This window comes from Branchiostoma belcheri, unplaced genomic scaffold, assembly GCF_001625305.1.
Source record: "Branchiostoma belcheri isolate BF01 breed outbred unplaced genomic scaffold, Haploidv18h27 scaffold29, whole genome shotgun sequence".
Classification (NCBI taxonomy): domain Eukaryota; kingdom Metazoa; phylum Chordata; class Leptocardii; order Amphioxiformes; family Branchiostomatidae; genus Branchiostoma; species Branchiostoma belcheri.
This window is the reverse complement of record NW_017803898.1, coordinates 532,256-556,663: the sequence shown is the minus strand read 5'-3', so window position 1 is coordinate 556,663 and position 24,408 is coordinate 532,256. Positions and strand designations below refer to the sequence as shown.

At 41.1% G+C, this 24,408-nt stretch overlaps 3 protein-coding genes and 1 pseudogene across 5 annotated transcripts in view; 1 reads left to right on the top strand and 3 right to left on the bottom strand.

The window, feature by feature from the left end:
* Positions 1-432: 432 nt before the first annotated feature.
* LOC109473049 (DTW domain-containing protein 1-like) lies at positions 433-4,102 on the top strand. 3 transcript variants are annotated; one of them, XM_019772946.1, is made up of 6 exons: positions 433-470; positions 842-1,036; positions 1,954-2,094; positions 2,540-2,864; positions 3,256-3,446; positions 3,584-4,102. In XM_019772946.1, the coding sequence occupies exons 1-6, from the start codon at positions 447-449 to the stop codon at positions 3,638-3,640; spliced, it is 933 nt and encodes a 310-aa protein (XP_019628505.1). In that variant the 5' UTR covers positions 433-446; the 3' UTR covers positions 3,641-4,102. The 3 variants fall into 3 exon arrangements, with proteins under 3 accessions (XP_019628505.1, XP_019628504.1, XP_019628506.1); XM_019772945.1 differs by having other exon boundaries at positions 3,256-4,101; XM_019772947.1 differs by having other exon boundaries at positions 465-572; positions 3,256-4,099.
* A 587-nt stretch (positions 4,103-4,689) lies between these two features.
* On the bottom strand, positions 4,690-10,772 carry LOC109473108 (U5 small nuclear ribonucleoprotein 40 kDa protein-like). The gene is made up of 9 exons (XM_019773015.1): positions 10,593-10,772; positions 9,308-9,437; positions 8,704-8,797; positions 7,804-7,969; positions 7,096-7,218; positions 6,442-6,562; positions 5,979-6,061; positions 5,184-5,349; positions 4,690-4,834 (listed from the first exon to the last, which is right to left on the bottom strand). Exons 1-9 carry the CDS (start codon positions 10,701-10,703, stop codon positions 4,785-4,787), a joined length of 1,044 nt encoding a protein of 347 aa, XP_019628574.1. The 5' UTR covers positions 10,704-10,772; the 3' UTR covers positions 4,690-4,784.
* Positions 10,773-12,934: 2,162 nt separating this feature from the next.
* On the bottom strand, positions 12,935-19,736 carry LOC109472897 (annotated as a pseudogene).
* A 968-nt stretch (positions 19,737-20,704) lies between these two features.
* The window catches only part of LOC109473102, a 7,541-nt gene continuing 3,837 nt past the window's right edge, over positions 20,705-24,408 (bottom strand). The window contains exons 6-8 of the mRNA XM_019773011.1: positions 23,992-24,176; positions 21,408-21,497; positions 20,705-20,943 (exon numbers count right to left, since the gene is read on the bottom strand). Coding sequence (XP_019628570.1) covers positions 20,793-20,943; positions 21,408-21,497; positions 23,992-24,176 — 426 coding nt within the window. The 3' untranslated portion in view covers positions 20,705-20,792. The remainder of the gene's footprint in view (positions 20,944-21,407; positions 21,498-23,991; positions 24,177-24,408) is intronic.

Genomic DNA, 24,408 nt, shown 5'->3' with positions numbered 1-24,408 from the left:
AGAAACAAGCCTTGAAAAGGTTGCTTGGAATGTAGAGCTACATACTTGCCTTTGCCCTACTTTGTAGTTATCAAACCTTTTCTTTGCTTAAAAGAGATGTAGTTGGCTTTTATCATAGTTATGGATGTTTTTTTAGGTTAACTTTCTTCTGTTCAGATGCATTTGATGTTAACGTTTACTGGTTATAACGTTCTACTCTCCAAGCAGAGGTTTGGGTTTTGGCTTATTTTTGTTGGCGTTTCTAGGCTTTTTTATCGGGCTTTCTTTTTTTTTTGCACTGGTTTCGCGTAAAAACAGATACAAGTAAAAAAAAGGAAGCCCGATAAAAAAGCCTAACAACACGACAAAATAAGCCAAAACCCAAACCTCTGCTTGGAGATCTTGGAGAGTGATAACGTTGTGTATTCCTTTGCGTCAGCTAGGTGCTGTTCACTGATTTCCGCTAGATGGCGCTGTTTCATTGCCCTGAGGTGAGCACTTGACCATCGCATGTGTTGCAGTGTGTCTCTCTCGTTTTCTACGTTTCAAACCATTGCAGTCTGTTCAGAGGAACCTCAACATTCACCTTAAAGGTATCTGACTAATTAGGCCACTTTTACTTTAGCTTTAGCGCTTCAGGCGCACAGAAAACACGTGTATAGCGTAGCGCATTTAGGTGTGGGGAGGGGGGCGCATGCATGCTGTTGCGGTGCATTTGAATATCCACAAAAGACGCCACGTAATGCCTTGATAAGACAAGAAATAGCGGTGCGACGCAGGACGAAGGAACGAGTGCAGCTGAAGGATAGCGAAGCAGCAAATTGCGAGGTTTCTAACCTTCCAATTCACTTGATTTTTGCAGCAAAAATTCGGACAAACCTACAGTATGGCGAGTGGTGAGGACCCCTTTGGGTGTCTGAAGTTGTCCTCTCAGGAGTGCCTGATTTCTCAGGACCGTAGAACGGTCTGTCCGAAGTGTCAGCTCTCAAGAAAGTACTTCTGTTACACATGCTACGTACTAGTGGCTGAGTTGGAGGGAAAGGTGCCCAAAGTTAAGGTAAGTTTACTGGAAATCTTGATACTTGTTTGTAATCTCCAAGCAGATGTTTCGATGGCTGCAAAATACAGTATCAAATTGGCCTGGCAGTACTAGTATCCATTTTGTAGTAACGTTACAGTTTGCCGCACCCAAAAACTGCACTCTCCAGCGGACCAACTCCACTGGCATGATATCTCTCTATTTGGCTGATTTCTACTCTCTCTAGCCGCCTCCCAAGCCTGGTAGAGGCTATCCATTTTGCCACATTTTGTCACTGGATGTTTAACACCAGTGCCTGTCCTTGGTGCTGATAGCTTTCCATTGAATATGTATTTGTTTGTAATCAATGAGAGGATGAAAGACAAGTCAACATTGGTTCCTCTTTGGTCAAACGTTTACTGTAAATCACTTTATATCTGTGGTACTTTTACATTTGTGGTCTTTCACGTTCTGTACTGTGAAGTTATCATTAACTGTATTTTTCAGACCGCGAAATTTTACAGTATCTTTATAAAGTTTATTGTAGCAATTGCAAATTCCAACGACTCTGATTGTCCCCCAATAGTTGCCCTGTAAGGTGGACATTATCAAGCACCCTAAGGAGGTAGATGGAAAGAGCATTATGTGTTAGTAATGGATGTTTAACACCATTGTCTGTCCTTGGTGCTGATGGCTTTCCATTGAATATGTATGCAATTACAAATTTCAATGCTGACAAAAATGACTAATCTCCAAGCAGATCCCTTTCGGTGGCAAAAAGACAGTATCAAATTGACCAGGCAGTATCCATATTAGCCATAGAAGGTTGCCGGCCACTGACGGTGAGGGTAGCGACAAAAAAAAAACGGCCATATATAAAAAGGTAACGATCATTCCCCCACAACCTCTGCTTGGAGAGTTGAAAATGACTACCAGTGTAATTCTTTCCCCAATAGTTGCCCTTCAAGGTAGACATCATCAAGCACCCTAAGGAGGTAGACGGGAAAAGCACGGCCGCTCATGCTGCCATTCTGGCTCCCGATGACGTCACCATCTACACCTATCCCATCATTCCAGAGTTCTCCGATCCAAGCAAGGTGAGAGGTCATTTCTAAAGGCCATTGCATGGTTTGGATTACGTGTGCTGTAATTTGTGAATGCTGTAACTTGTCAACCGCGAACTAAGGACACCTCGAATACTACATGTAGTTAATTATATGTCTCCTTTGAATTGCAAGCTCAAAATATTGTGAAGACATCCTTGTCTGTCCTTTTTGAAATAAACCATGACAAAAATGCATGAATTTTACTACAAGTAGTACTAGAATTGGAAGTGAAGTTGTATGCTAATTTAGGGATCTCTCTTCAATACTGGCATAATGTGTTCATATGGCCATGTTTAACAAAGGAAATCTTTGAATTCAATTTATAAATAAAAGTTTCTTCCGTGGCTGACATACAAGATACATTCATTATAATACACTGCACTAAAGCTTTTTTGTTGTAAGATATTATGGACAGCTGTTTGTTTTTACTTCCAAGGTGGTGATTGTTTTCCCTGGGTTAAATGCTCTCTCATTGGAGGATCTCAGCAAAAAGCAACGAGGACTACCAAAGAGTCAAGACAAACCCCAAAACATCAAGAAACCACAGGCAACAAGTAAAGAAACCAAGGACGGCAGTACAGAAAATGGCAGAGAAGAACAACAGAAAGAAACAGTTAAGAAAGAAAGCGAAGATGTTCAAGAGCCCCCGTTGAAAAGACAGCGCACGGAAGGACAACAGTCTACGCCATTTGAACGTGTAATCTTCATAGACAGTACGTGGAACCAAACACATCGGATTTTCAATGATGAACGACTCAAAGGTAACAGGACAGTATAAAGTAGAGTAGATGCCTTTTGAGCATCATTCTATTATTTTTGGATCTGAAAACATTTGGCTTTTGTGCATATAACAGTGTAAGTTGTATTAGTTATAGACTTACAAGTGGCTTACCATTTCTAGGTATCTCTACACACATTAAGTTACAGATTGGAGCTTGTTTTAATGACATACATCTTTTCCACATGTTCATAGAATATGTGGAAGAATATATATATAACGTACTAGATGAGCCTTTTGGAACTGTAATTATGTACCAGTAGTTGCCATACTTTGTACCTTGTTTTGTAATTAGGTTTCTTTATACTGTCTGTGCAATTTTTAGAGATTTGTACCCAGATGTTTACTATGACTTGCCTATTTCAATACTCCAGGTCTCCAGTGTGTTATTCTAAAGGACCACGTGACTCACTTCTGGAGACACCAGCGCAACAAGCCCGACACATTCCTGGCAACAGTGGAAGCCATCTACTACTTCTTACGCGAGTATCATGATATCTTCGAGGGTGTGACGTATGACGGGAGATTTGACAACCTCCTCTACTTCTTCTCCTTCATGTTCCAGATTGTACAGAAAAGCAAGCAGGAAAAGGGCAGACTCAAGGAGGAAAAAGATCCTTAATTTTTAAGTTATACTTCTGCAATGGTCATTGTGAAGCAAGTTTAAACTGTAGTTTCCAACTGCTACACAAGAAATTCCAGATTGTACAGAAAAGCAAGCAGGAAAAAGGCAGACTTAAGGAGGAAAAAGATCCTTAAGTTTTAAGTTATACTTCTGCAATGGTCATTGTGAAGCAAGTTTAAACTGTAGTTTCCAACTGCTACACAAGAAATTCCAGATTGTACAGAAAAGCAAGCAGGAAAAAGGCAGACTTAAGGAGGGAAAAGATCCTTAATTTTTAAGTTATACTTCTGCGTTGCTCTAAGTCATTGTGAAGCAAGTTTAAACTGTAATTTCCAGCCGTTACACAAGAAATTCCAGATTGTACAGAAAAGCAAGCAGGAAAAGGGAAGACTCAAGGAAGAAAAAGATTCTTAATTTTTAAGATATACATCTGCACAGGTGCTAATGTTCATCTCTTATTACATGTAATCTAATATTAAGATCTTTAATTTTTAAGTTAGACAACTGTACAGGCACTTAGAAGTTAATCTGCTCCAGTTTTTAGTAGTGAGACCTTTGACAGAATTCCCTCCCACATATAATGTCATATGTTGGTGAAGATTAGACATCCAGATAATGAGATTGTACTGACTTGTATATACAAATACACTTTCAATCATTCCCTTTTTATTTTTTATATGTAGTTCTTTTAGTAATAGCTGCAGATAGACTCGGTTGCTGTATAATAGCAGTTGTGCATGTAATGTGAACTGTTCTGTTGTCATTAGAACTTTCATATCTACATGTGGTTTCACTTGTTCTTTTCAAATCACGTAAATCTGTACCTAAGTCGAATGACCTTGAAAATGAATTACACAAAAAAACAACAAGTCAACATATCTTTAGAAAGGTGGCTATTTTAATGAAGAAGAAAAAACAATTTGCCATTATCTCTCCAAAAATTCCTACGTAGGGAATAAAACGTACATGTATGTTCCAAAAACTTCTCTTGGCTAAATTCAAAATGCTACACACTACTACCTGTATAGGGTGTATTTACATGTTTATAAACTAAGCAGAAATTGAGAGCACACTTACCCAAACATATTACTAGCACCTAGTGCCTGACACTAGACACTAAGATTTTTAGCATTGCTTACATATATGTACATGTAGTTACTGTTTACTGTACAGTACAGCATAAAGTCATACATGTACATGTACTATCAGTATAATCAGTGATACAAAGCAGTGAGCTGATGTTAGTGGATCTCCCCTAACTGGCTGATCCCCCTGACATCACTGGATCTCCCCCAAGTAAATCTTCTTGTCACTGGAAGCCGACAGCACTGAAACAAGAAATAGAATACAAATTGTCAGAGAACACAAATTTTTTCTACATACCACAACTCACATGTATATTGACCCTCATGGAGCAAAAATTCTGAGGGAAAATGGTTACTGGAAGGGCCTTGGGCTGATTTTTAGGGTACAACTCAGAAAATAAAGGACTCATCTTGGGGCTTGTTTTTGCAATTTGAAATGCCCAAAGTATGAAATGCTGATTTAAATGTGCTAATGTGAGGCAGTACATGTATGTGTCAATATCACAAAGATTGCCTTATTCAGAATATTTCCAGTTTTGCTGCCCTGAAATTCACATTGGACGCCTTTAACCACTGATGTGTTTCTACTCACCGATGGGTTCGTATGGATGGAAGTCGACTTCGTTGATGGATCCGTCGTGCCCGGGGAGTTTGTAGAGTATCCGGCGCGAGGTGGTGTCCCACACGTACACAAACCGGTCAGCAGAGCCGGCCGTGATCTTACTGCCATCAGGCGACCAGTTACATCTGATCAGGTTCTGTTAGGGAGAAAACAAAAATCAACAGAGAACAATCAACTTCTGTGAAAAAAGACAGGTCATTTCAAGCACTAAATCAAAGATTTAGAGATGTAAACTTCTTGTTTCTCACTGATTCTGTGCATATTCAGGGCTCAAAATTCATTTTTGGGAATAGGTGCACTGGTGCACCCAACCTAAAAAATTGGGTGCACAAAAGTTTTTTTGGGTGCACCATATACAAAGATTTTATTATTTTTCTGACACTTAGATGCCAAGAATATCCTGTATACTATCATACATTTGATATGTACAAAAATACCTACAAAAAATTGGGTGCACAGCTCAAAATTTGAGTGCACATGTACCCAGTATTTTGAGCCCTGATATTCCATGGTCACTTTTTCAGCATACAGGGAAACTATCTCCAATTGAACCTCACTTCTTCTGAGCCAATGGGGCGACCATTTTGACCTTCAATTTGACTTTCCTGTCATTCAGCAGCAACACCACTCTGCCTTCTTGTAACTCTACTGCACTCAAATACCATGGACACACAAGCAACATGTCTTTGAAAGTAAATAACATTTTGTGTTGAGATTTCCATTTAACACAAGATGAACATGAAATGGAGTAACTCCTGTATCTACCTTTTCAAAGCTGTGCTGGTTCCCCTGGAATATCTTCACACATCTCTCCTGGGGGGCAAACGGTCTGACATCCCAGATACGCACTGAGGAAAGGAAAATGAAACATCCTTAATTCACCAAAATATGGCAGACTTCACTCAAACTACTTCGTAACCATTTCAGTCACACTGAGAAAAGTTGAAGCACTCAGAATGTGTGGCAAACACATTCAAGTTAGCAAAAACATTTAGTACTGACTGCAGTACAGATTTACACAGAAATGCACACACACAAATACAGAAACACACAAACATGAACACACACAAACACACACTAGTTAATACAAAATGTATGCACACACACACATATACAAATTACATACATACACACACACGCACATACTAGTTAATGCACACACAGACTCACACACATATATAACAATATGAACAGAAGAAACCACAGTTATCCACCATGCCAAGTTTACCTGTGTTATCCATGGCACATGACAGCAGGTAGGACCCGTCCTTACTCAGACTCAGTCCCGTCACCGTGTCCATGTGACCTCTCATCTTGTAGATAACGTCATTCTTTCTCAGGTCCCAACACTGTAACAAACACAACATTTATGGGATTGTGTTTGGACTTTCAAGTAATGTGTTAAGTGAAATGATTAAAAGCAAATACATGTATTTCTTTTGTATCAAAACCTGACAAAACATGAAAATCATGAACACAACATGCATGGGATTTTGTTTCAACTTGTAATACAACTACAAGTGAAATGATAAAAAATTTAAATGCAACAACATTTCTTTTTCATCAAAACTTAACAAAAGCTGAACATTCTGGCGCTATTATAGCCATTTTCCTGCTGTCTCAAATTGCAATCAATACAAAATCAGTGTAAAATAGGCACTCAGCAGGCAGAAGGTTCAAAAGGTCTGTTACATATGACAGAGAGTTTTGTGTGCATATACAATACCAAAACCAATACAAGCTGTCACAATATGGAATAGGTAACTACATCTAGCAAAATCTACATTTTTAATTGTACATTCATTGCTGATGGTACCATAGCATGCTGGAGGTTAATTTGGTCTTTGTTTGACATGAAATGAAGCCACCTTATCTTACATACCTTGATATCGTTGTCGATCCCACCAGACAGGATCTGGTCGCTGGTGTCATTAAACGAGACAGACGTGACCTGGTACGTGTTCTGGAAAGTCTGCGCTGAACCCTTCTTTCTGGTGTCCCAGAGCTGGAAATAAAAACAGGAAATGTCAACTGTTTCTTTTAAAGATTTGGGTGTACAGAACCAATTTTTGGGCACACAAAAATGGACATCACAGGGCTCTTGCATGAATGATTCGAATAACCTTAAATTGATTTTCAATGTTACTCTACACCAGCAGAAAGAAGCATTTTGAGTCCGGAAAGCAAAAACAGTCCTTCACAAGTAGAACACAGACTGTCCAAACAGACTCACTGGTTTAGGCTTAAGCTCATTTTTGACATGTTTTTAAGTGGGTTTTTTTTTTTAGGAGAGGTGCATTAGATACTTCCTGGCCAATGATACAGTCCTGCTAATTTGATACTGTCTTACACAAGTTACAGCCACCAAAAGACCTGCTAGATTACTCATAGGGCAAATGGGCCAAAAAATCATTTGTTTCAAGATAATCTACACTGGACATGCCACACAAAAATCAATGTGCCATGCCGTAAAGCAGTGGCGGGGCTGTTTACATACTCAAAAAATCTTTCATCTATAACACATGCCATATGGTGCCACACATTGATTGTCGTAGAACAAATGTTGTCTTTCTGTGTAAATCACCCTTACCCTGATGGTACTATCATCGCTCCCACTCACGACCATCTGCGGCCCGCGCCGTGACGGGTGACAGGAGTTAACAAACGTGGAGTGTCCTTTCAGCCGCTTGATTCTCGCGCCTGTTTCCACGTCGAACAGACCCACCGTTTTGTCCGTGGACGCAGAGAAAAGCGTACTGGAACAAGATAGGGATATTAGTTTGTTTGTTAAGTAAGCCTGAAACTGAGTGAAAGTTTATCTGTGTTGATAGAAGTTATTCTGGAACAAGTTTGAACTGTTATTTACAACACACACAAAAAAAATTCTCATTCCTTGACAAACACTGGAAATGAACAGATAAAAATTTGTGTTAGTCCAATTTCTTTGTGTTGGAAATTACAGTTCAAACCTGTTTCAGTTTTGAACCTGACAAAATTGCAAAATGTACATTCAATAATTTTGAGCCTTGTATTACAAGTTTTTGTCCTTGTAACAACATTATTTTTGGGGGAGATTGTTGGGGAGGTATGTGGGGGAGGCAAAAAATGTGGTGTAGACCAGATTATTTTTTAAAGATAGAAAAAATAACGAGTCTTTAGGGCATCCCCAAGAAGCCCAGATACAGTGCTATCTAAAAGCCTGTTGCATGCTGGTACTAACCTGGACACCTCCAAACCCTTACAAGCATGGTGGTAGTAGAAATGTAGATATGTAAATATGAATCTTTGTCTAAATTTTATTTTTACGACCTCTGACCTCTCGGTACTACTTGCATGTTGTGTGTGGTTATGTAGTGTGTAGTTAAGCCTTACCATGTTGTGATGAAAGTAGTTTGTAGTCAATGACTCCAGGAAGAATAGTATGTATGGCAAATGATGTCTGTACAAACTAATGGAGATCGGTCTAATAAACAATAAACAATAAACAAACCTGCCATCCGTTGAGAACTGTATTTCCATGATGGCTCCAGAGTGTCCGTTTAACACTGCGTAGTTCTCACAGTCTCCGTACACGTTCCACAGGACTGGAAAAAACAAAAACACATATTACATATCAATCAATAGTTTGTGCTTATAAACCTGCCTTTCTCTCCTGGTCTAGCAGTACTTAAGCCTAGGAAAAAAATGTTGGTTTCCTCTTTTCCCGACCGACCCTGGAAAAAACTGCTGACCTTAGCCTTTTTTTAGGGTGGACCCCTGAAAGGGTCATGAAATTTTCAAGCTGATCAACCTTTTCTGGCTCCATGATCTGACACCTGAGCAATGAAACATAATTGTACAATCAGTTTTCCAACATTGGCATTTAAAATAAAAGTGTCCTCATGCAAGTTTTACTTTATCAAACTGTATTGTATCACTAGAGATCACCAAACTCAAAGTCTAAAAAAAAAGATAGGAAAAAAAGATAATCCCTACCTACTGACCATACATGTACTTATTTTCAGGACTGAAACAGGAAACACAAGATTTTTTCCTAGGCCTGAATATATAATAGCTGATACTTAGTACCAAGGGTTAACTTGTTGAATACTCACAGATGTTTCTGTCGAATGACCCGGAGGCCAGGAGGTTTCCCTCGGGATGGAACTTGGCCGCGTAGATCTCTCCCTCGTGACCAGACAGGAGCATGATGGGAGCCTGAAGACTAGACGTGCGTGGGGGACCCTACGGAACACAACATTTATTTATTTATTTATTAATTTCCATTTAGTTCATAAATACATAATGAAAAATTATACAAAATAATACAAAAGAAATAAATGAGCAGTGCAAGGGCAGGAAGAAAAGCCGCAAAATTAATATGGCTTATTTAAAGTCCTCCTCTTCATGAAAAATTTATTTCAGCAAAGCTCAAATTTTAAAATGGTTGAAGTATTTTCAACTTCACTTCAAGGTTTTCCCAATCACTTTTCCACTTTACTCATAAACAGACACTAGCCATGAGCTTACTATTTTTTTTCCTGTGCCACATGTAGAGTAGTACGAACTCAAATTCAAAGATATGGCAAATTAAAAAAAAATCAAAAAAGTTCTGGTTTTGGTTTTTTGGTTTTGCCCACGATCTTGATAATGATCATTCTGGCATGCTCATTTTCACCTGAGTGAAGTGAGGAAAGTCTTGTAAAGTGCCTTTCCCAAGGGCACAAGATTGGTGACAAGGTAGGGTTTGAACCCGGGACCTCTTGGTTCCAAGTCAAACACACTACACTGTAAAATACACGTATTACCGCTATGCCACACAACCCCACTGTTATTTCTTACCGTAAAGCTTAGAGTAGTTAAGTACATGTACTTTCAAATTTCACTTTACCCACAATTTGATCATAAATAATTTACTAGTAATCATAAAATTATAGTCATAACTTATAACTATACATAAGCATGTTATTTTTCAAATCCAAAAATACTTCACCGTTCTGTAAAATTCAGATGCTAGGAACTTTAATTTACAGCACATTCCTCATGGTCATGTCAGTGCATGGAGGTAGAAAAAGAGAAGGCCTTCTCTTTTTCTACCTCCATGGTCAGTGTTACCATTTTCTAGCAACGTACATCATAAAGTTCTGAAAAGTTAGTTTCTGTGCCAAAACTTGTTACTGTTTTAGAACGTTATTAACTTAAAAGCAACTAAGATGCAGTTTAACGAAGTTCTGCAAATAGGGGAGGCTGGGAACACTTAATACATGTAGTACATTACAAGATTTGGGCAAATCCCGGGGAAGTTTGAAATAATTTTTTACATGGTGAAAATGAAAAACCCTTGCCCCCCTCCCACCCACAAAAGCGTGCGTAGAGAAGTCGAGAGAAAAGAACACTCACGGCTTGTAAAAGTTGCCTCTCCTGCGCCGCCACCGCCACCAGCTCGTTCCTCTGTCTCTTCGCGGCCACCAGGGCCATCTCCTGCGCTTTTCTCTTCTCCAACATTGGCATTTTTCTTGTGAAAATCCCCAAAAACTGACCAAAAATTCGGGCCGGCTACGCGTTGTCTTTCTTTCAGTACCACAATCCTTTGCGGGCGGCGGAATCTTCCACTCGAAAGCAGGGGTGTTCTTTTTATTACGAACTGGGCTGCCAGAGATCGGGCGGGAAACTTGCATTCTCTCTCTCTCTCTCTCTCTCTCTCTCTCTCTCACACACACACACACACACACACACACACACACACTGTAAGTTTAATACTAGTAGGCCACAGCACGTAAATTGTATGGATGCCATCATCCAGACGGACACCAAGAATGCGATAGGGCGAAAAAAAAAGGCGGGCCAAAAACTAAGATTTCTATATTTTCCAATTTTGAGATCATAAACCTTGTTAAACAATGATTTTTTTTCTTATTCAGCGGCAACATCACATGTAAAGGAATGAAAAAAAAAAGAAAAACACTGCAGCAAAGTAAAAAAACAAAACAATAAATAAAAGCCTTGTTTCGCCTCGTCTCCTCCCTTCATTTATCTGTCATCCACGTTCTGGCATGGCAATAGACATATTTGCCTATTTTCAGCATGTTGATTACTGTCAAATGGAAACAAAATTTCTTGTTTCTCTCCAAAATCAGGCGAAAATTAATGCGCGCGCTGATGTCATCCATAAAAATTACTTGCTGTGGCCTTACAAAGTGTAGCCAACAGGCGACTATAATTTATTAAATTGGCGGTGCTTCAAAGCCTTCCTCACTACCTCACGGAACAACATGAAAGCTACCCAAAAATGCCACATTGGAATAGCGAACATCGTCAACTTCTTTTATTCATCAAACAATTTCCACTCATCTTATTAGTCTGTGCCTCCGCTTGTTTAGTTGAATTTTCAGCATGGCGGTGTGGTAGCCTCCTTCGCAGTTTTGTTGGGCGTGGGCGTTATTTTTGTGAGCGACGCGAGTAATATGCGGCCGCCAGGGACGATTTGCTGCCGAGGGAGTTTTTGCCACGGAGAGAAGGTTTCCCGCTCCAACACCAACACGTGGCAAAAACTCCCTCGGCAGCAAATCGTCCCTCGCGGCTGCATATTACTCGCGTCGCTCACAAAAATAACGCCCACACCCAACAAGACTGCGAAGGAGGCTAGCGGTGTGGATTGTAATGTTACTCTCTCATTGTAAACAAACGGTGTTCGAAATCTGTTCTGTTTGTTCGGATACTGTAATTCACTTTATGTTCACTGTAGCAAAGTTCACGGTCTGAGAAAAGTGGACATGTTCAATTCACGGAACTTAATATATTCACTATGGCGACAGGTGCAGGAAAGAGAAAGTCCAGGAATTATCAGTGTTAACTGTAATGATAAGTTCACGGTACAGAAGTGACAGTGAAAACAGTGAACATAAAAGTACAGTGAAAAAAATCAGGGATTACAGTATGTTTTCGGTGGTGCTGAGAGTGTACCTTAATTTCAGTCTTTTCAAATGTGAGCACAGGGCAGAAAATATAGCTCCTATGTATGATATTTTAAACTCGTTTTCTTTTTATGCTTGATTGCTGAAATTGTTATTTGACTGTTATTATATGATACATCCCTCATTGAAGATCATTATTTTGTTAAACTCGCCAACGCGATTTGTCATTTCATCCTTTTTTTGTAATTTCAAAGTCACTCACTCACTTACTCACTCACTCACTCACTCACTCACTCACTCCCTCACTCACTCACTCACTCACTCACTCACTCACTCACTCACTCACTCACTCACTCACTCACTCACTCACTCACTCACCATACTTTCAAACGTACTCCACCCAGAATGCCATAAAACAGCCCAACACTGAGTGTTTACAACATGAAGACATTCTATTTGAACTCTCCAAACTCCTCAGCAAAACCTTCTAGTAGTCGCCTATGTCTGGTGGTGCCAATTTGAAATACCAACCAAAACGTACGGTAACCATTCCAAGTCTAACATCTATCATTCAAATATTTTTTTCACAAGTAATCATTAACATACAGTAAATCTTGAAACATATAACTCATGTCACATTAATATCGCACTATCACTTTTCACAGTCGAAGACTGCAAGTCTTTGCAATATTGTATTATTCAACATCAAATTTTAAAGTCAGTGACCATTCCAGGCCTAACATCTATGATGAACATAATTTTTTTCAAAAGTAGTAATTAACATAAATATTTTAAATGTATGACTCATGTCACATTAATATCTCACTATCACTTTTCACAGTCGAAGACTGCAAGTCTTTACAATGTTGCATTATTCAACATCAAATTTTAAAGTTATTCACTTCTGCAATACACATAACAGCAATACACAATACTAATGATATTTACTTCATTTTATGACGTTTGTTAATTACTACATTTGAACTATACATCGCTACTGGGCTATGTAGGTGCACATGCAAGACAATAGAACATACACAATGTGATATAAAATCACAAAAAGCTAGCATTCTAAGACAACGGTACAAAAGTAACCGAAGTACGTCAAATAACAGAATAAGATGGTGGGGTACATGAAACAAGCAAATGAAATACCTCTATAGCGAATGGTGGAAAAGATGCACCAGGAAATCAGGAAAAAATCATTTTGTCTGAAAAATGCTAAAAGCAACAAAAACAGTTATTGTGTGAACCATATTCATGGTTATAGAAGTATTATACCATTAAGAAGGGTTCCATAGGGCTGCACTAGTACATGAAAGGTGTATAAACTGTAGATGGGCTTTAGGCAGTTGTAGCCCCCTCTGTGATCTGACCCGTGTATTGTTAGAGTAACACTCTCTTTTATAATATAGCAGGGCTCTCCCCAAGCAATGGAGCAAGGGTGATCCCCCTCTCCCCAAAATCCTAGCACCTCTCCCAAAATGTTCAAATTTAGTGTTTTCTCTTTAGTATTTACAAGAAAATTCGCTGATTTTTCATCAACCGATTAGGGAACATGCACATCTCAGAATTAATGGGGAGACCCATGTTATAGGCTTATAGGTGTGTGAACACAGCACAAGATGTGGGGAGGGCCCAATCATGCCACTGGGCCTTGAAAAAATAAAATCACAAGCTCTGCTTAATGAATGACCCTGACATGGATTCCGAAGTCTACCGGTACCGCTGTAATGAATTCGCGTGGGGCCAGCCTTTGTGGTATAGATGTACGTAGATGTACCACAGTGACTGTGGTCCAGTCTAGTTTAGACAGTATGGTTTCAGTGTAAGTAATTGGTCGCACCCTAGGAGCCCTGTTTTGTAGTTGCTGAAGTTTATCTATGCATCCCTAATGCTACCTTGATCCCAGATAGACAATAGTGTAGCAAAATTAAAGTAGACTGGAGGAGGAACAGTGACGTGGCAGTTAACTGAAAAGTTCGTGATTCTTGCACATGAGAAGCAGAATAGCTTGTATTGCCTCATGTATATGGTTGTTTATGGAACTGTATTTAAAACTGTCCACACAATGTTTCATGGTTTTTAATGGGCTTAGACACCCCTGTATGATGCATATGCCTGCACACACTCTACTGAGAGTCATATCATGTACAGGTTTCTTGATTTTCGTAAATAACAGGTTTGTAAACAAAGCCTGTATTGGTGCAAAATATTGGGTCTGGCAAATGACATCGATTGTTACATTTTTTTTTATTCCGAAACATGTAATCACAAGACGTGGTGACGACACACTCAAGTTTTTTTTTCAACTTATATTAATGCCGACACCAACACAGGGACAGTACATTACTCATTTACACCTGAGCGAAGTGGGGAAAGCCGTGTAAAGTGCCTTTCCCAAGGGCACAAGATTGTTACATTTATGTATTCTATTGCCTGCGCATTTTTTCTTGCCTCATGACCCCGCCATCTTACAAGTTAAATGATTATAACTTCACCACTTGAAACAGTAAATGCCACATGGACGACAGCAAGCAAGGATACCCCAGTAGGTAGTGACCATATGCATGCAGCATGGCTCTGGATCAGAAGGTCCCGGGTTCGAGTCCCAGGAGCTTCTTGCATGCTTTGGGGTTTCAGTCCATACACTCGGATGCTTTTCTCCAGTCATTTTTAGACAATGCTATGATTTTCAATTTATTTTTCTATGATGCTTGTGTTAGAGTAGTTAATGAATGATATGATATAATTTTTCACTATCTTATTGCCTTGAAATGTGCCTAAGAATGAAGTATATATAATATTATCATGGTTATGGTTTAGCAAATTTATCATACAATATTTTAGAAAGGATTTGGCACCACCAGGACTATCGGTCACTTACATATTGTTTATGTCTTATTAATTTGAACCAGAAAGGAGTATAAAATGTCTTTTGCAAACAATTTAAAATAAAAGGCATATCATTTCTTTCAGAACAGTACTTACTTACTTATCCTCTTCGTCCCTTGTGAGACATAAGGCCATGACTTTTCAGAACAGTAAAGCCGTATTATTTCAGTCAATTCACACATAGAATAGAGCAATTCAGACATGCAGAATTCCAATTATCCTCCTTCCTGGTTTCCAAAGGCTACGTACTATTGACATACAAATTTTAGAATAAAGTGTTTAGGATAAGATGTACATTATACAGTAGTACCTGCTGCAGCCTAGATACTGTCCTGAGAAATTTGAAAAAAAAAACACAAACATCATCTAAGTACACAGCACATAATTATAAGCAGGACAGCATCCAGGCTATATTTTATTCCAACAGGAATCTCTGCACATTTGGTCAAAATTTAGGAGTTTTAGGAGCTAGAATTTCAAGGAGACTGTAGTACATGTAGTAGTATACACTTTAGTCTCCGCATACAATCAGTTTCCAAATTTTGCTATTAGTAGGAGCGAATTTCTGTTGTTGTTTTTTTCCAGCCCGGTATACTAGCTCTGTACAGAACTGTCAGAAATGAATTTATGCATGAATCTGCCAATCTCAAAACTGCAATGCTTACCATGTTCGTTTACAAAACCCTAAAATTTTAGAACACTGAAATTTGCTTCTATGACTTCTTATGTTGTCTCGTCAAAGCAGCAAATGTTAGCTCTGTAACTTTTTTTTATCATACCAAGAAATTTCTGTGCAGTCGTTAAACATTTTAGCAGAAATTGAGCCAAAATTGAAGAAAAAAATATGGAGTGCTAGCCAAGGCTTTAATAATAAAACGCATGGATGGCAAACAAAGCAAAAATCAACAACAAAAAGAGAACCTGAAAGAGAATGAAAACATGTCGTAGAAAGAAGGTAATACATATATACACAAAGCAAGAATTTTTCAGCCTTTCCTCTTCATTTCCAATTTAATCTTAAAACGATTAGAATATTACCAGATATTGTCACTTCATTTTGTTACATAAATATTCTTTTGGCATACTGGCACTTTCATTTCAAGTTTAAATTCGCTACAAATAATCTTTATGAACCTCTTAAAATGTAATTGTTAACCAGACCAAATTTAAGGCAAAGGTTATTTATTATCTGTGTCCATAACATTTGAAGCCCCCCCTCCCCCATGTGTGCACAGAATTTAATTGAAATATTGATTGGAGGGAGTGAAATAGAATTAAAGACGGTCTCACTACAGTGCAAGTTCGTAGCTTTTGACTTAAGCATCCAGTGCAGTTTTTAGGGTTTGGAAACCCGATTTTTCAGAGCCAATATTCTAGTCATTCATCTACATACTGAGTTGAAACCACACTATTCCAATGTATATTGACCCTCATGGAGCAAACATTTCCCAAAATTCTGACGGAAAATAGTTACTGGAAGGGCCCTGCGCTGATTTTTAGGGTACCACCCAGAAAATAAAGGACTCATCTTAGGGCTTGTTTCTGCAGTTTTAAATGCACACAGTATAAAATGCTGACTTAAATGTGCTAATGTGAAGCAGTATGTGTGACTATCACAACGATTGCCTTATTCAAAATGTTTCCAATTTTGCTGCCCTGAAATCGCATTGGATGCCTTTAAATAGACCCTACAGAGTGGCAGAGTACTTTGCTGGTCATGTGTGCTGTGGCTGGACAATGTTAGCCTGGTATCCAGACCTATTTTAGCTATCAAATCTATTTCGTCCTCTCCGCAATTTTCGTTGGCTTGAAGATAAAACAGGTTTGGATACCAGGCTAGTACAGGGTACGGTCTAGATGTGTCTGGCCAGAGATGGGGCGTTGTAGCAAGCTCCCTTGTCAGAGCGCAGAGCGGCGCCGGCATTCTGCTGGTAGGCGGGGGCCTTTCTGGCACCTGACGGGGAAGAGTTGTAGCTAGATGCCTTGCCGGTGCGCAGAGCGCCGCTGGCATTCTGCTGGTAGGTATGGGAGTTTGTGGCACCCAACAGGGAAGGGGAGTTGTAGCTAGCTCCCTTGCCGGTGCGCAGAGTAGCGCTGGCATTCTGCTGGTAGGCGGGAGCCTTTGTGGCACCCGGATTGGGAAGAATGACTGGGTGCTGGTAGCAGTTTTTGCCACCAGACTCATCGCTGCCGTTTTGACCATAGCCAGCCACGACGGCCCTTCCCCTGTTTGGTGTCTGACGGGGGCGCTCGGCGTTGTACGGGCGGGACGGCACGGGGTGGGTCTGCGCGCGGGGGCGGGCTGCGTACACGGCGCCAAGCTTGGCCTGGCCGTACGGGACGGCTTCTGAGCAAGACGAACCGGCCCTGCGCAGATCAGGGTGGTCCTGGAAACCACCCTCAGCGTAGGGGCTGATCACTGAGACACCCGAGCTGTCGTGATCCTCCAAACGCCCCTCAGCGTAAGGACTGATCACTGAGCCATCCGAGTTGTCACCTGACAAAGGCCACCTAGAGCAGGCGTTGATCTGATTGCCATTGCGGGGTGGACCTGCGCCGTTACCTGGGGCATTGCTACGCCTGACCACACACCAGCCACAGAGCAAAATCACCGGCCACTCAACAACAGCCAGCAACCAGCCAGCAACAGCCAACACCTTGTACCATTCATATGTGCAGCTGCACATACTATCGTCGTGGCCATCATGACTTGCGCTAGTGGACAGTGGTGTAGAGGGGATGCTGGCTGAGTGTGGTGTCGTGTTTGTGAGTGGGAGGTCTGTCGCTTGTAGTGTTGTCGTGTCAGAGTGTGCGCGCGCGCTCGCCGCGAAGGCGGCAGTGTCGGAGCCAGTTTCCGAAGAAGCCGTACAAGTGGTGTTCCCAAAGGGCAAGGGCTCGGCGGTCTCAAGCCAAAGGGTGAAGCTGGACCTCCCCATGTAGTTAGAACACAGGCTGTGATTTCCTGACTCTAGTCCCTTACATTTCACCCAGCCCTCAGCCTTTAGGTCGGTCACCACTCTCACGGTCAGGTTACCTGTCGGGAGACTGTCGTGTGTGGTCGTGTCTTTGTCGTATGTCATGTTGAACGAGTGTCGTGAGTCGTTTGGAGGGAAGGCCCAGGTCACTTGGGGCAACTGCTCCCAGTACACCCTGCCCACGGCCCTGTACTTGTGATCGGCGATGCGTTCGGCTGTACCGATCTCCACTAGCGGTGGCGGGCAGGGCAGTGTGTCGCTGGGATAGACTGGCGCGGAGAGGTTTCGCATCAGTGCCGAGGCGGGACAGCTTGCTGCTCGGGACAAGCTTATGGCGTCTTTGTAACGCCCCTTGAACTTCGGTTCGGTCCCACCCCCTTTCTCGTACAGCCAATCATTGGCACACGTACAGCGCGGACGATTGCTCATGAAGATTCTTTTTTGGGACAACCCCCTCCCTTCCGGCTCAATGGCGGCAACATCATTTCCATACACGACGAGATTGTTTAGAAATGATTGTTCGAACCAGCCACCACACAGGAAGGCCAGCCTGTTTTCTGCAAGGTTTAGGGAATGCAGTTTCGTGTTTGTGTGGAACGCGCCGTCAGCAATGTGGGAGATTTTGTTACCCTCCAGGTTCAGGGATTGCAGTCGCTCAAGGCCGTGGAACATCCCCGCGTCGATCGAACGCAGTTTGTTCTGCGCAAAGCGGACATATTTCACGGACTTGATCGCCTGCAGGGTGCCGGGTGCTACGTTAGTGATGTGATTGGCACTTACGTCAAACCAGGGTGGCTGCACTCCCAGGAACGTGCCAGGCGAGAGCGTCAGGATTTGGTTGTCCACCAGGACGAGTTTGGACAACCTGGGCAGCCCATGGAAGCAGCCATCCTGTAGCAGAAACATACACGATACAAAAACAATGGCTGATCACGGAGTTCAATTTGAAGCATCGCATACTGTTGAAGATAAACTTCATTTTTACGACCATTTTACAACACAACAAGAACCATATGATGTGAAAGAACATCTACTTTGAGATGAATCCTATATAGAAAAAAAACGGAATGTCAATGTGTGCTATTTGTTACCTCCAGATGTGTCAGGTTGTTCTCCAAGATCAGCAGATACTTCAGGCCCTCCATCCCAGCAAACGTGCCGTTCTTCAGAGTCTGGACATTGCTCCGCCAGATGACCAAGGTAGATACCTGTGGCAACTTAGCAAACGCCCCTAACTCTATTGTCGTTAGGTTACAACCCACAAACCACAGCCTGCAATCTCTACCACATGGGATCTGAGAGAGGATCTCTGCCTTGTCAGTGCTAAGCGTACCGATGTTGTTGTCAACGATCATGATGTTGGTTCTCGGTTGTGGCGAGGGGTTCTGAGTGGGACCCCCCTGGGTAGGCCTTGTTTCGTTTGAGCAGACCTGACAGGACTGGAACATCTGACTCAAAGCAAATGTGGATCCAAAGGGCCCATCGTAGCTTGTTGCTTCGTGCGGGTACTTGGTCCACTTGTACCGGTACGCTCCAATGTCATACCGGTACTCATGGCCATCGCTACGGCTGTCACCTACACCACACTTCCCCACGGACACTTCATGGCAGCTCTGCCAGCTACCCGCGTTCAAACATGGCACTAGCAGCTGCATAAGCAGCAACAAAGAGACTTTTGCCATCAGCTTTATCGCCATGATAGAAGGTTAACACACCATACTATTGATAGCAATGAGCTACAACAGAAGGCTACATTACCACATTACAAGATGGTTTTGTAAACAGTGTTACCTTTTTTACAGCACAGAAAGCAGCCGTGTTCCCTCCAGGGTGCGCAACAGCGCTCTGATCCCAGCCGATCACGCAACCTGTCACGCGTTTTGATTGGTAAGTCTCTGTTATGCTCAGCAAGAACCAACCAATCAGAATGCCCATAACAACGGCGTCGTGAAAGAACAGAAGCATTTTTAGGAGGCTAAAGATTTTACAAGCCGCACTCTTTGCCATATTGGAGCTTATTAGTCTGTGTATGACGGAAACACAACATAATCACTAGCTAGGCAAGTCCTTGATCTAAATATGAATTTTCATAGCAGCTACCTTATCAAAGACGCTTGTTGCAGGGTGAATATACGCAACAGGTTGACAAATAAGAAAACGACAAGTTGACAAAAACTTGGTACAATTTATTTAGTCTGACGTTTCTGAACCGAGCAGTTAAAGATATCCAATGCGGTTTAATTTTAGGGGTTGGAAACCCGATTTTTCAAAGCTAAGATTATCAACATAGTGAGTTGAAACCACACTGTGCCAATGTATATTGACCCTCATGGAGCAAAAATTTAAAAAATTGTGACGAAAAATGGTTACTGAAAGGGCCCTGAGCTGATTTTTAGGGTACCACCCCGAGAATAAAGGACTCATCTTGGGGCTTGTTTCCCCAGTTTTAAAGTGTGAAATGCTAATTCAAATGGATAACGTGAATCAGTATGTGTCAATATTATACCGATTTCCTTATTCATAATATTTCCAGTTTTGCTGCCCTGAAATCGCATTGAATGCCTTTAAAGGCTTTTAAAACTGTAGAAACAAGCCCCAAGATGAGTCCTTAATTTTCTGGTTGGTACCCTAAAAATCAGCCTAGGGCCCTTCCAGTAACCATTTTCCGTCGGAATCTTTGGCATTTTTGCTCCACGAGGGTCAATATAAATTGGGATAGTGTGGTTTCAACTCAGTATGTAGATAAATGACTAGAATATCAGCTCTGAAAAATCTGGTTTCCAAGCCTTAAAACTGCACTGGATGCCTTTTTAATATTATCCCTCTGTGTCGGTGACTTGGTACACGATGACTTTGTTATCGTTGTAAGCCGGGACGAAGACTTCCTGCATGCCGTCCCCGTTAACGTCAGCCATGACGATCTGCCCCACCGTGCCGCCGCCATGATACACTGTGTCCTGCTTGTACCTGAGAGAAATTCGAAATGGCGGAATCAAAATGGCGGATAGATTCGAAGAAGGTCAGACATCCAGGTAATGTGATGCACAAGAAAACTGTTACTCAAGCAACTGGATAGATTTTGAAAAGAGTCATACGTTTCAATTGGCATCCACTACTTTTTGTCAGTGACTGCTTTCAAAATCCATCCAGCCATATGAGCAACACTTTTCTTGTGAAAAGTGGCAGGTGGTTCTATTGTTCTACGTTTAGATGTCTGCACTCACGTGACCATGACGTAAAGATGGACGGTTAAATTGTCCGGTGTGTTTGAATTTGAATTTTGTACCAACAGTGAGAATGTGTTTATCTTGATCATGACTACCACTGTTTAGATATTGCGTGAACAAATCAGGACATTCATGTAGGAGTTTTGTGCTATCTACTCTGTTTTGTTTGACTATTTTCTCGGAGATGACAAGAATACTCCTTACCGCCAGTCTTTGGGGTCCTGACTTAGTGGGGTCATGACGTAAGCATGTCTGTCGTCGTCGCCAGCGACCAGGATGTAGGGCTTACCGGTCCTGTTAACATAAACATAAACATAAACATATACATAAACATATACATCAGCATTAAATATGACTATTTTGCAAGAAGGGTAAAGGAAGTCATCTACATCAACAATATGCAGTGACCAGCCTCTCCAACTAGATCAGCAACTTGCTACATAATGTAACCCAACACCACAGGGTGTCTGCTACAGCATCAGTTACCATGGTGACAGACGTCTGGTCCAGGTCATTGACCTTATGTATTTGGAAAAGAAGAAGAGCTAAAAACAATATGCTTTCCTTCTGTGAAGGTATATATGATTGCCTGGTGTCCAGCCTTGTTAGCTTTAGTGCGCTCTAATATATGATAAAGGTTAAGGTGTCCTCCCTGTCTAATTTGGCATTTTAACTTTCCATCCAGTCGAACCGCAGGTCACCGTAGAACGCGTTATTCTCTAAGATACGGCGTTTGCCGGGTCACGATTTGACCCCGTTGCATGGGTGTAAACAACTGCCTATAGTGCAGCAAAAAGACCTCAGACCTACACAATGTTTACATTTTTTTCATATCTACAGGATTTGCCCAGTACAACCATGTACTTATGTCGTGCATTGCAAAATGACAGCGAGCGCTACGGCCTTCCAAAAATTAGCAATTTTTGGTCATTTTATTTGTGCTTGTCTTTTTTACTATTTAACTGGATCCCGTTAGCTAATACCACAGTGTGATAGCCCACTTCTTTACCTTTACATTGATACCAATGACCCCTGGTAAATTTTATGGCAAACGGGTTTGCCCCCCAAAAAACTGTGACGATGCGCATATCGCGGTGGTCAAATTTAGCCCAGTTGTAAGCTACTGACACACACCATCCTGAGTTTCCGCTACATTTTGATACATTTCGCGTAATGTCATAAAATTCGTTTCTTGGTATGAGAAACTGTTTGAATGTGGCTACCACATGCAATATAATACGTGATATGATAACATTCAATTATATACAAAAAGAGGAATTTAATACAAGGTTCTGACCATTCAAAAATCGTCAAATTTGAAGTCAATCGGTTTCGAACTCCTGCGTTCGATCCATGGAACCAAGGCAGCGCGTTCCATTTTTCGCGCCGCCAACAATGTTGCAACTTTCAACCGCTGTTTGCGAAAGTTCATAAAAAGAAGGAATCAAGTTTTTTCATCACAAACAGACTTTCTGAAACCCATTCCAAGTAAGACTTATATCATGAAGACGCTAGAGAAAGTGGGATTCTTGTGCAACTATACAAATGTCAGTACATATGCCCGATGTTTGTATATTTACAGTAACAGGTCATAGTGTCCAATTTCTCCTTCAAAAATTAGGTCATGAAAAATCAACCTGTTGTTGTATTTGTTCATGCCCAAATTCCTTCTCTTCTGTTTTCACCCGTAAAGTGGGTATCGTTTTGAAGCTTACTATTTGGCCGATATTCTTTCACTTTCATTTTTGTTCTGTATAACTTTTAACAGAACATTTTTGAAGGCAAAGAAACTGTAAAGAAATTACACTTTTTCTCAAGGTCGAGCCGCAATACACATTGTGCAACTTCAAAACTAAGTACACAGGTGTCAAGCCAACATAACTATATTTCAGCCACATCTTACATTACAGGTGTATTGGTTAGAACTAGTTGCAAAAGCTTGCGATTCGAACAAAAAATCGTTGAGAATTCGACTAAATGAGCCCAACTTACCATCGGTTATTATATTGTAACAACTACAGGATCCCAAAAGAAACAACACACGATAGATGAGGGAGGGTCCATACTTTATTAAACAATACACCAAATCGACGATGAAATAGGGCAAACGGGTTTGCCCCCAAAAAAACTAAAGGGTACCTATCTCGAGTGGAATGATCTCCATCATACACGGTCAACTTTGAAACCTCGTTTCTCCAACAAACACCACCGGTAATGTACATCTACGACCTTGAGCGTGACGCCGGCTCTTCTTACATCTCACATTAACGTATGACAAGGAAACACTTACGCAAAGCGGAGTTACAAGCGAAACAGTAAACAGTAGCAAACTCTCGCGGATTCTCGCGGATCACATTACCTTGGAAAAGAAGCGCGAGATTTAAACGAGATCTTAGAGAGAGCTGCGCAGAACCGATGCGCATAGCGGTCTGCGGTTCGACTGCATCGTTTTCTCACAAAGAAATTTAGAAAGAACTGTAGTTGTACTGAATATTGATACCTGGGTACAAAAGGGTTATGAATATGATTTTATGGACCATATGGATGACGTCACATTTTATTGCCCCAAATGTAATTATCTTTAAAGTTATAATATAGCACTTTGGTAGAAGTAACTGAAATAAAATATGATTTTTATGTGCATAATGGTCAAATCTACAAACGTACGTTTGCACAAATTGATACCTACTAATTATCCGTAGTTATTAGAGAATAACTAGATTTTAATTAGGCAATTAGGTTATTCTCTAATAACTACGGATAATTAGTAGATATCAAATCTTCTTACTTGTTAGTAGATGGATAAAAAGGGAAGGCAGAGCCGGGAGCGCCCTTCCCGTTCGTGAAGAACCCGGGCACGCTGTACCCGCTCTTAATGATCAGTCGTTCGAACGGCTGAGTCGTGACGTCATTGGGGATCTCGTACACAGCTACAGTACCGTTGGTTGCGCTAAAAACAAAGAAACAAACAAACTAGAAATTTAACATTTGCAAGGGGAAATGCACTAATGTTTACCTTCGCATATGGTCTGCTACATGTATGTTAACTTCTCACTCAAACACATTCAGACAGGGGTCTAAATCCCTCCTGCTATAAAATTGCAACATAGTGTAACCCAACACAAGTTACCATGGTAACAGACACAACAATGGTTCAGGTCATTCAGGACACTGTTTGGAGAAGAAGAAGAAGAGGAGGAAGAAG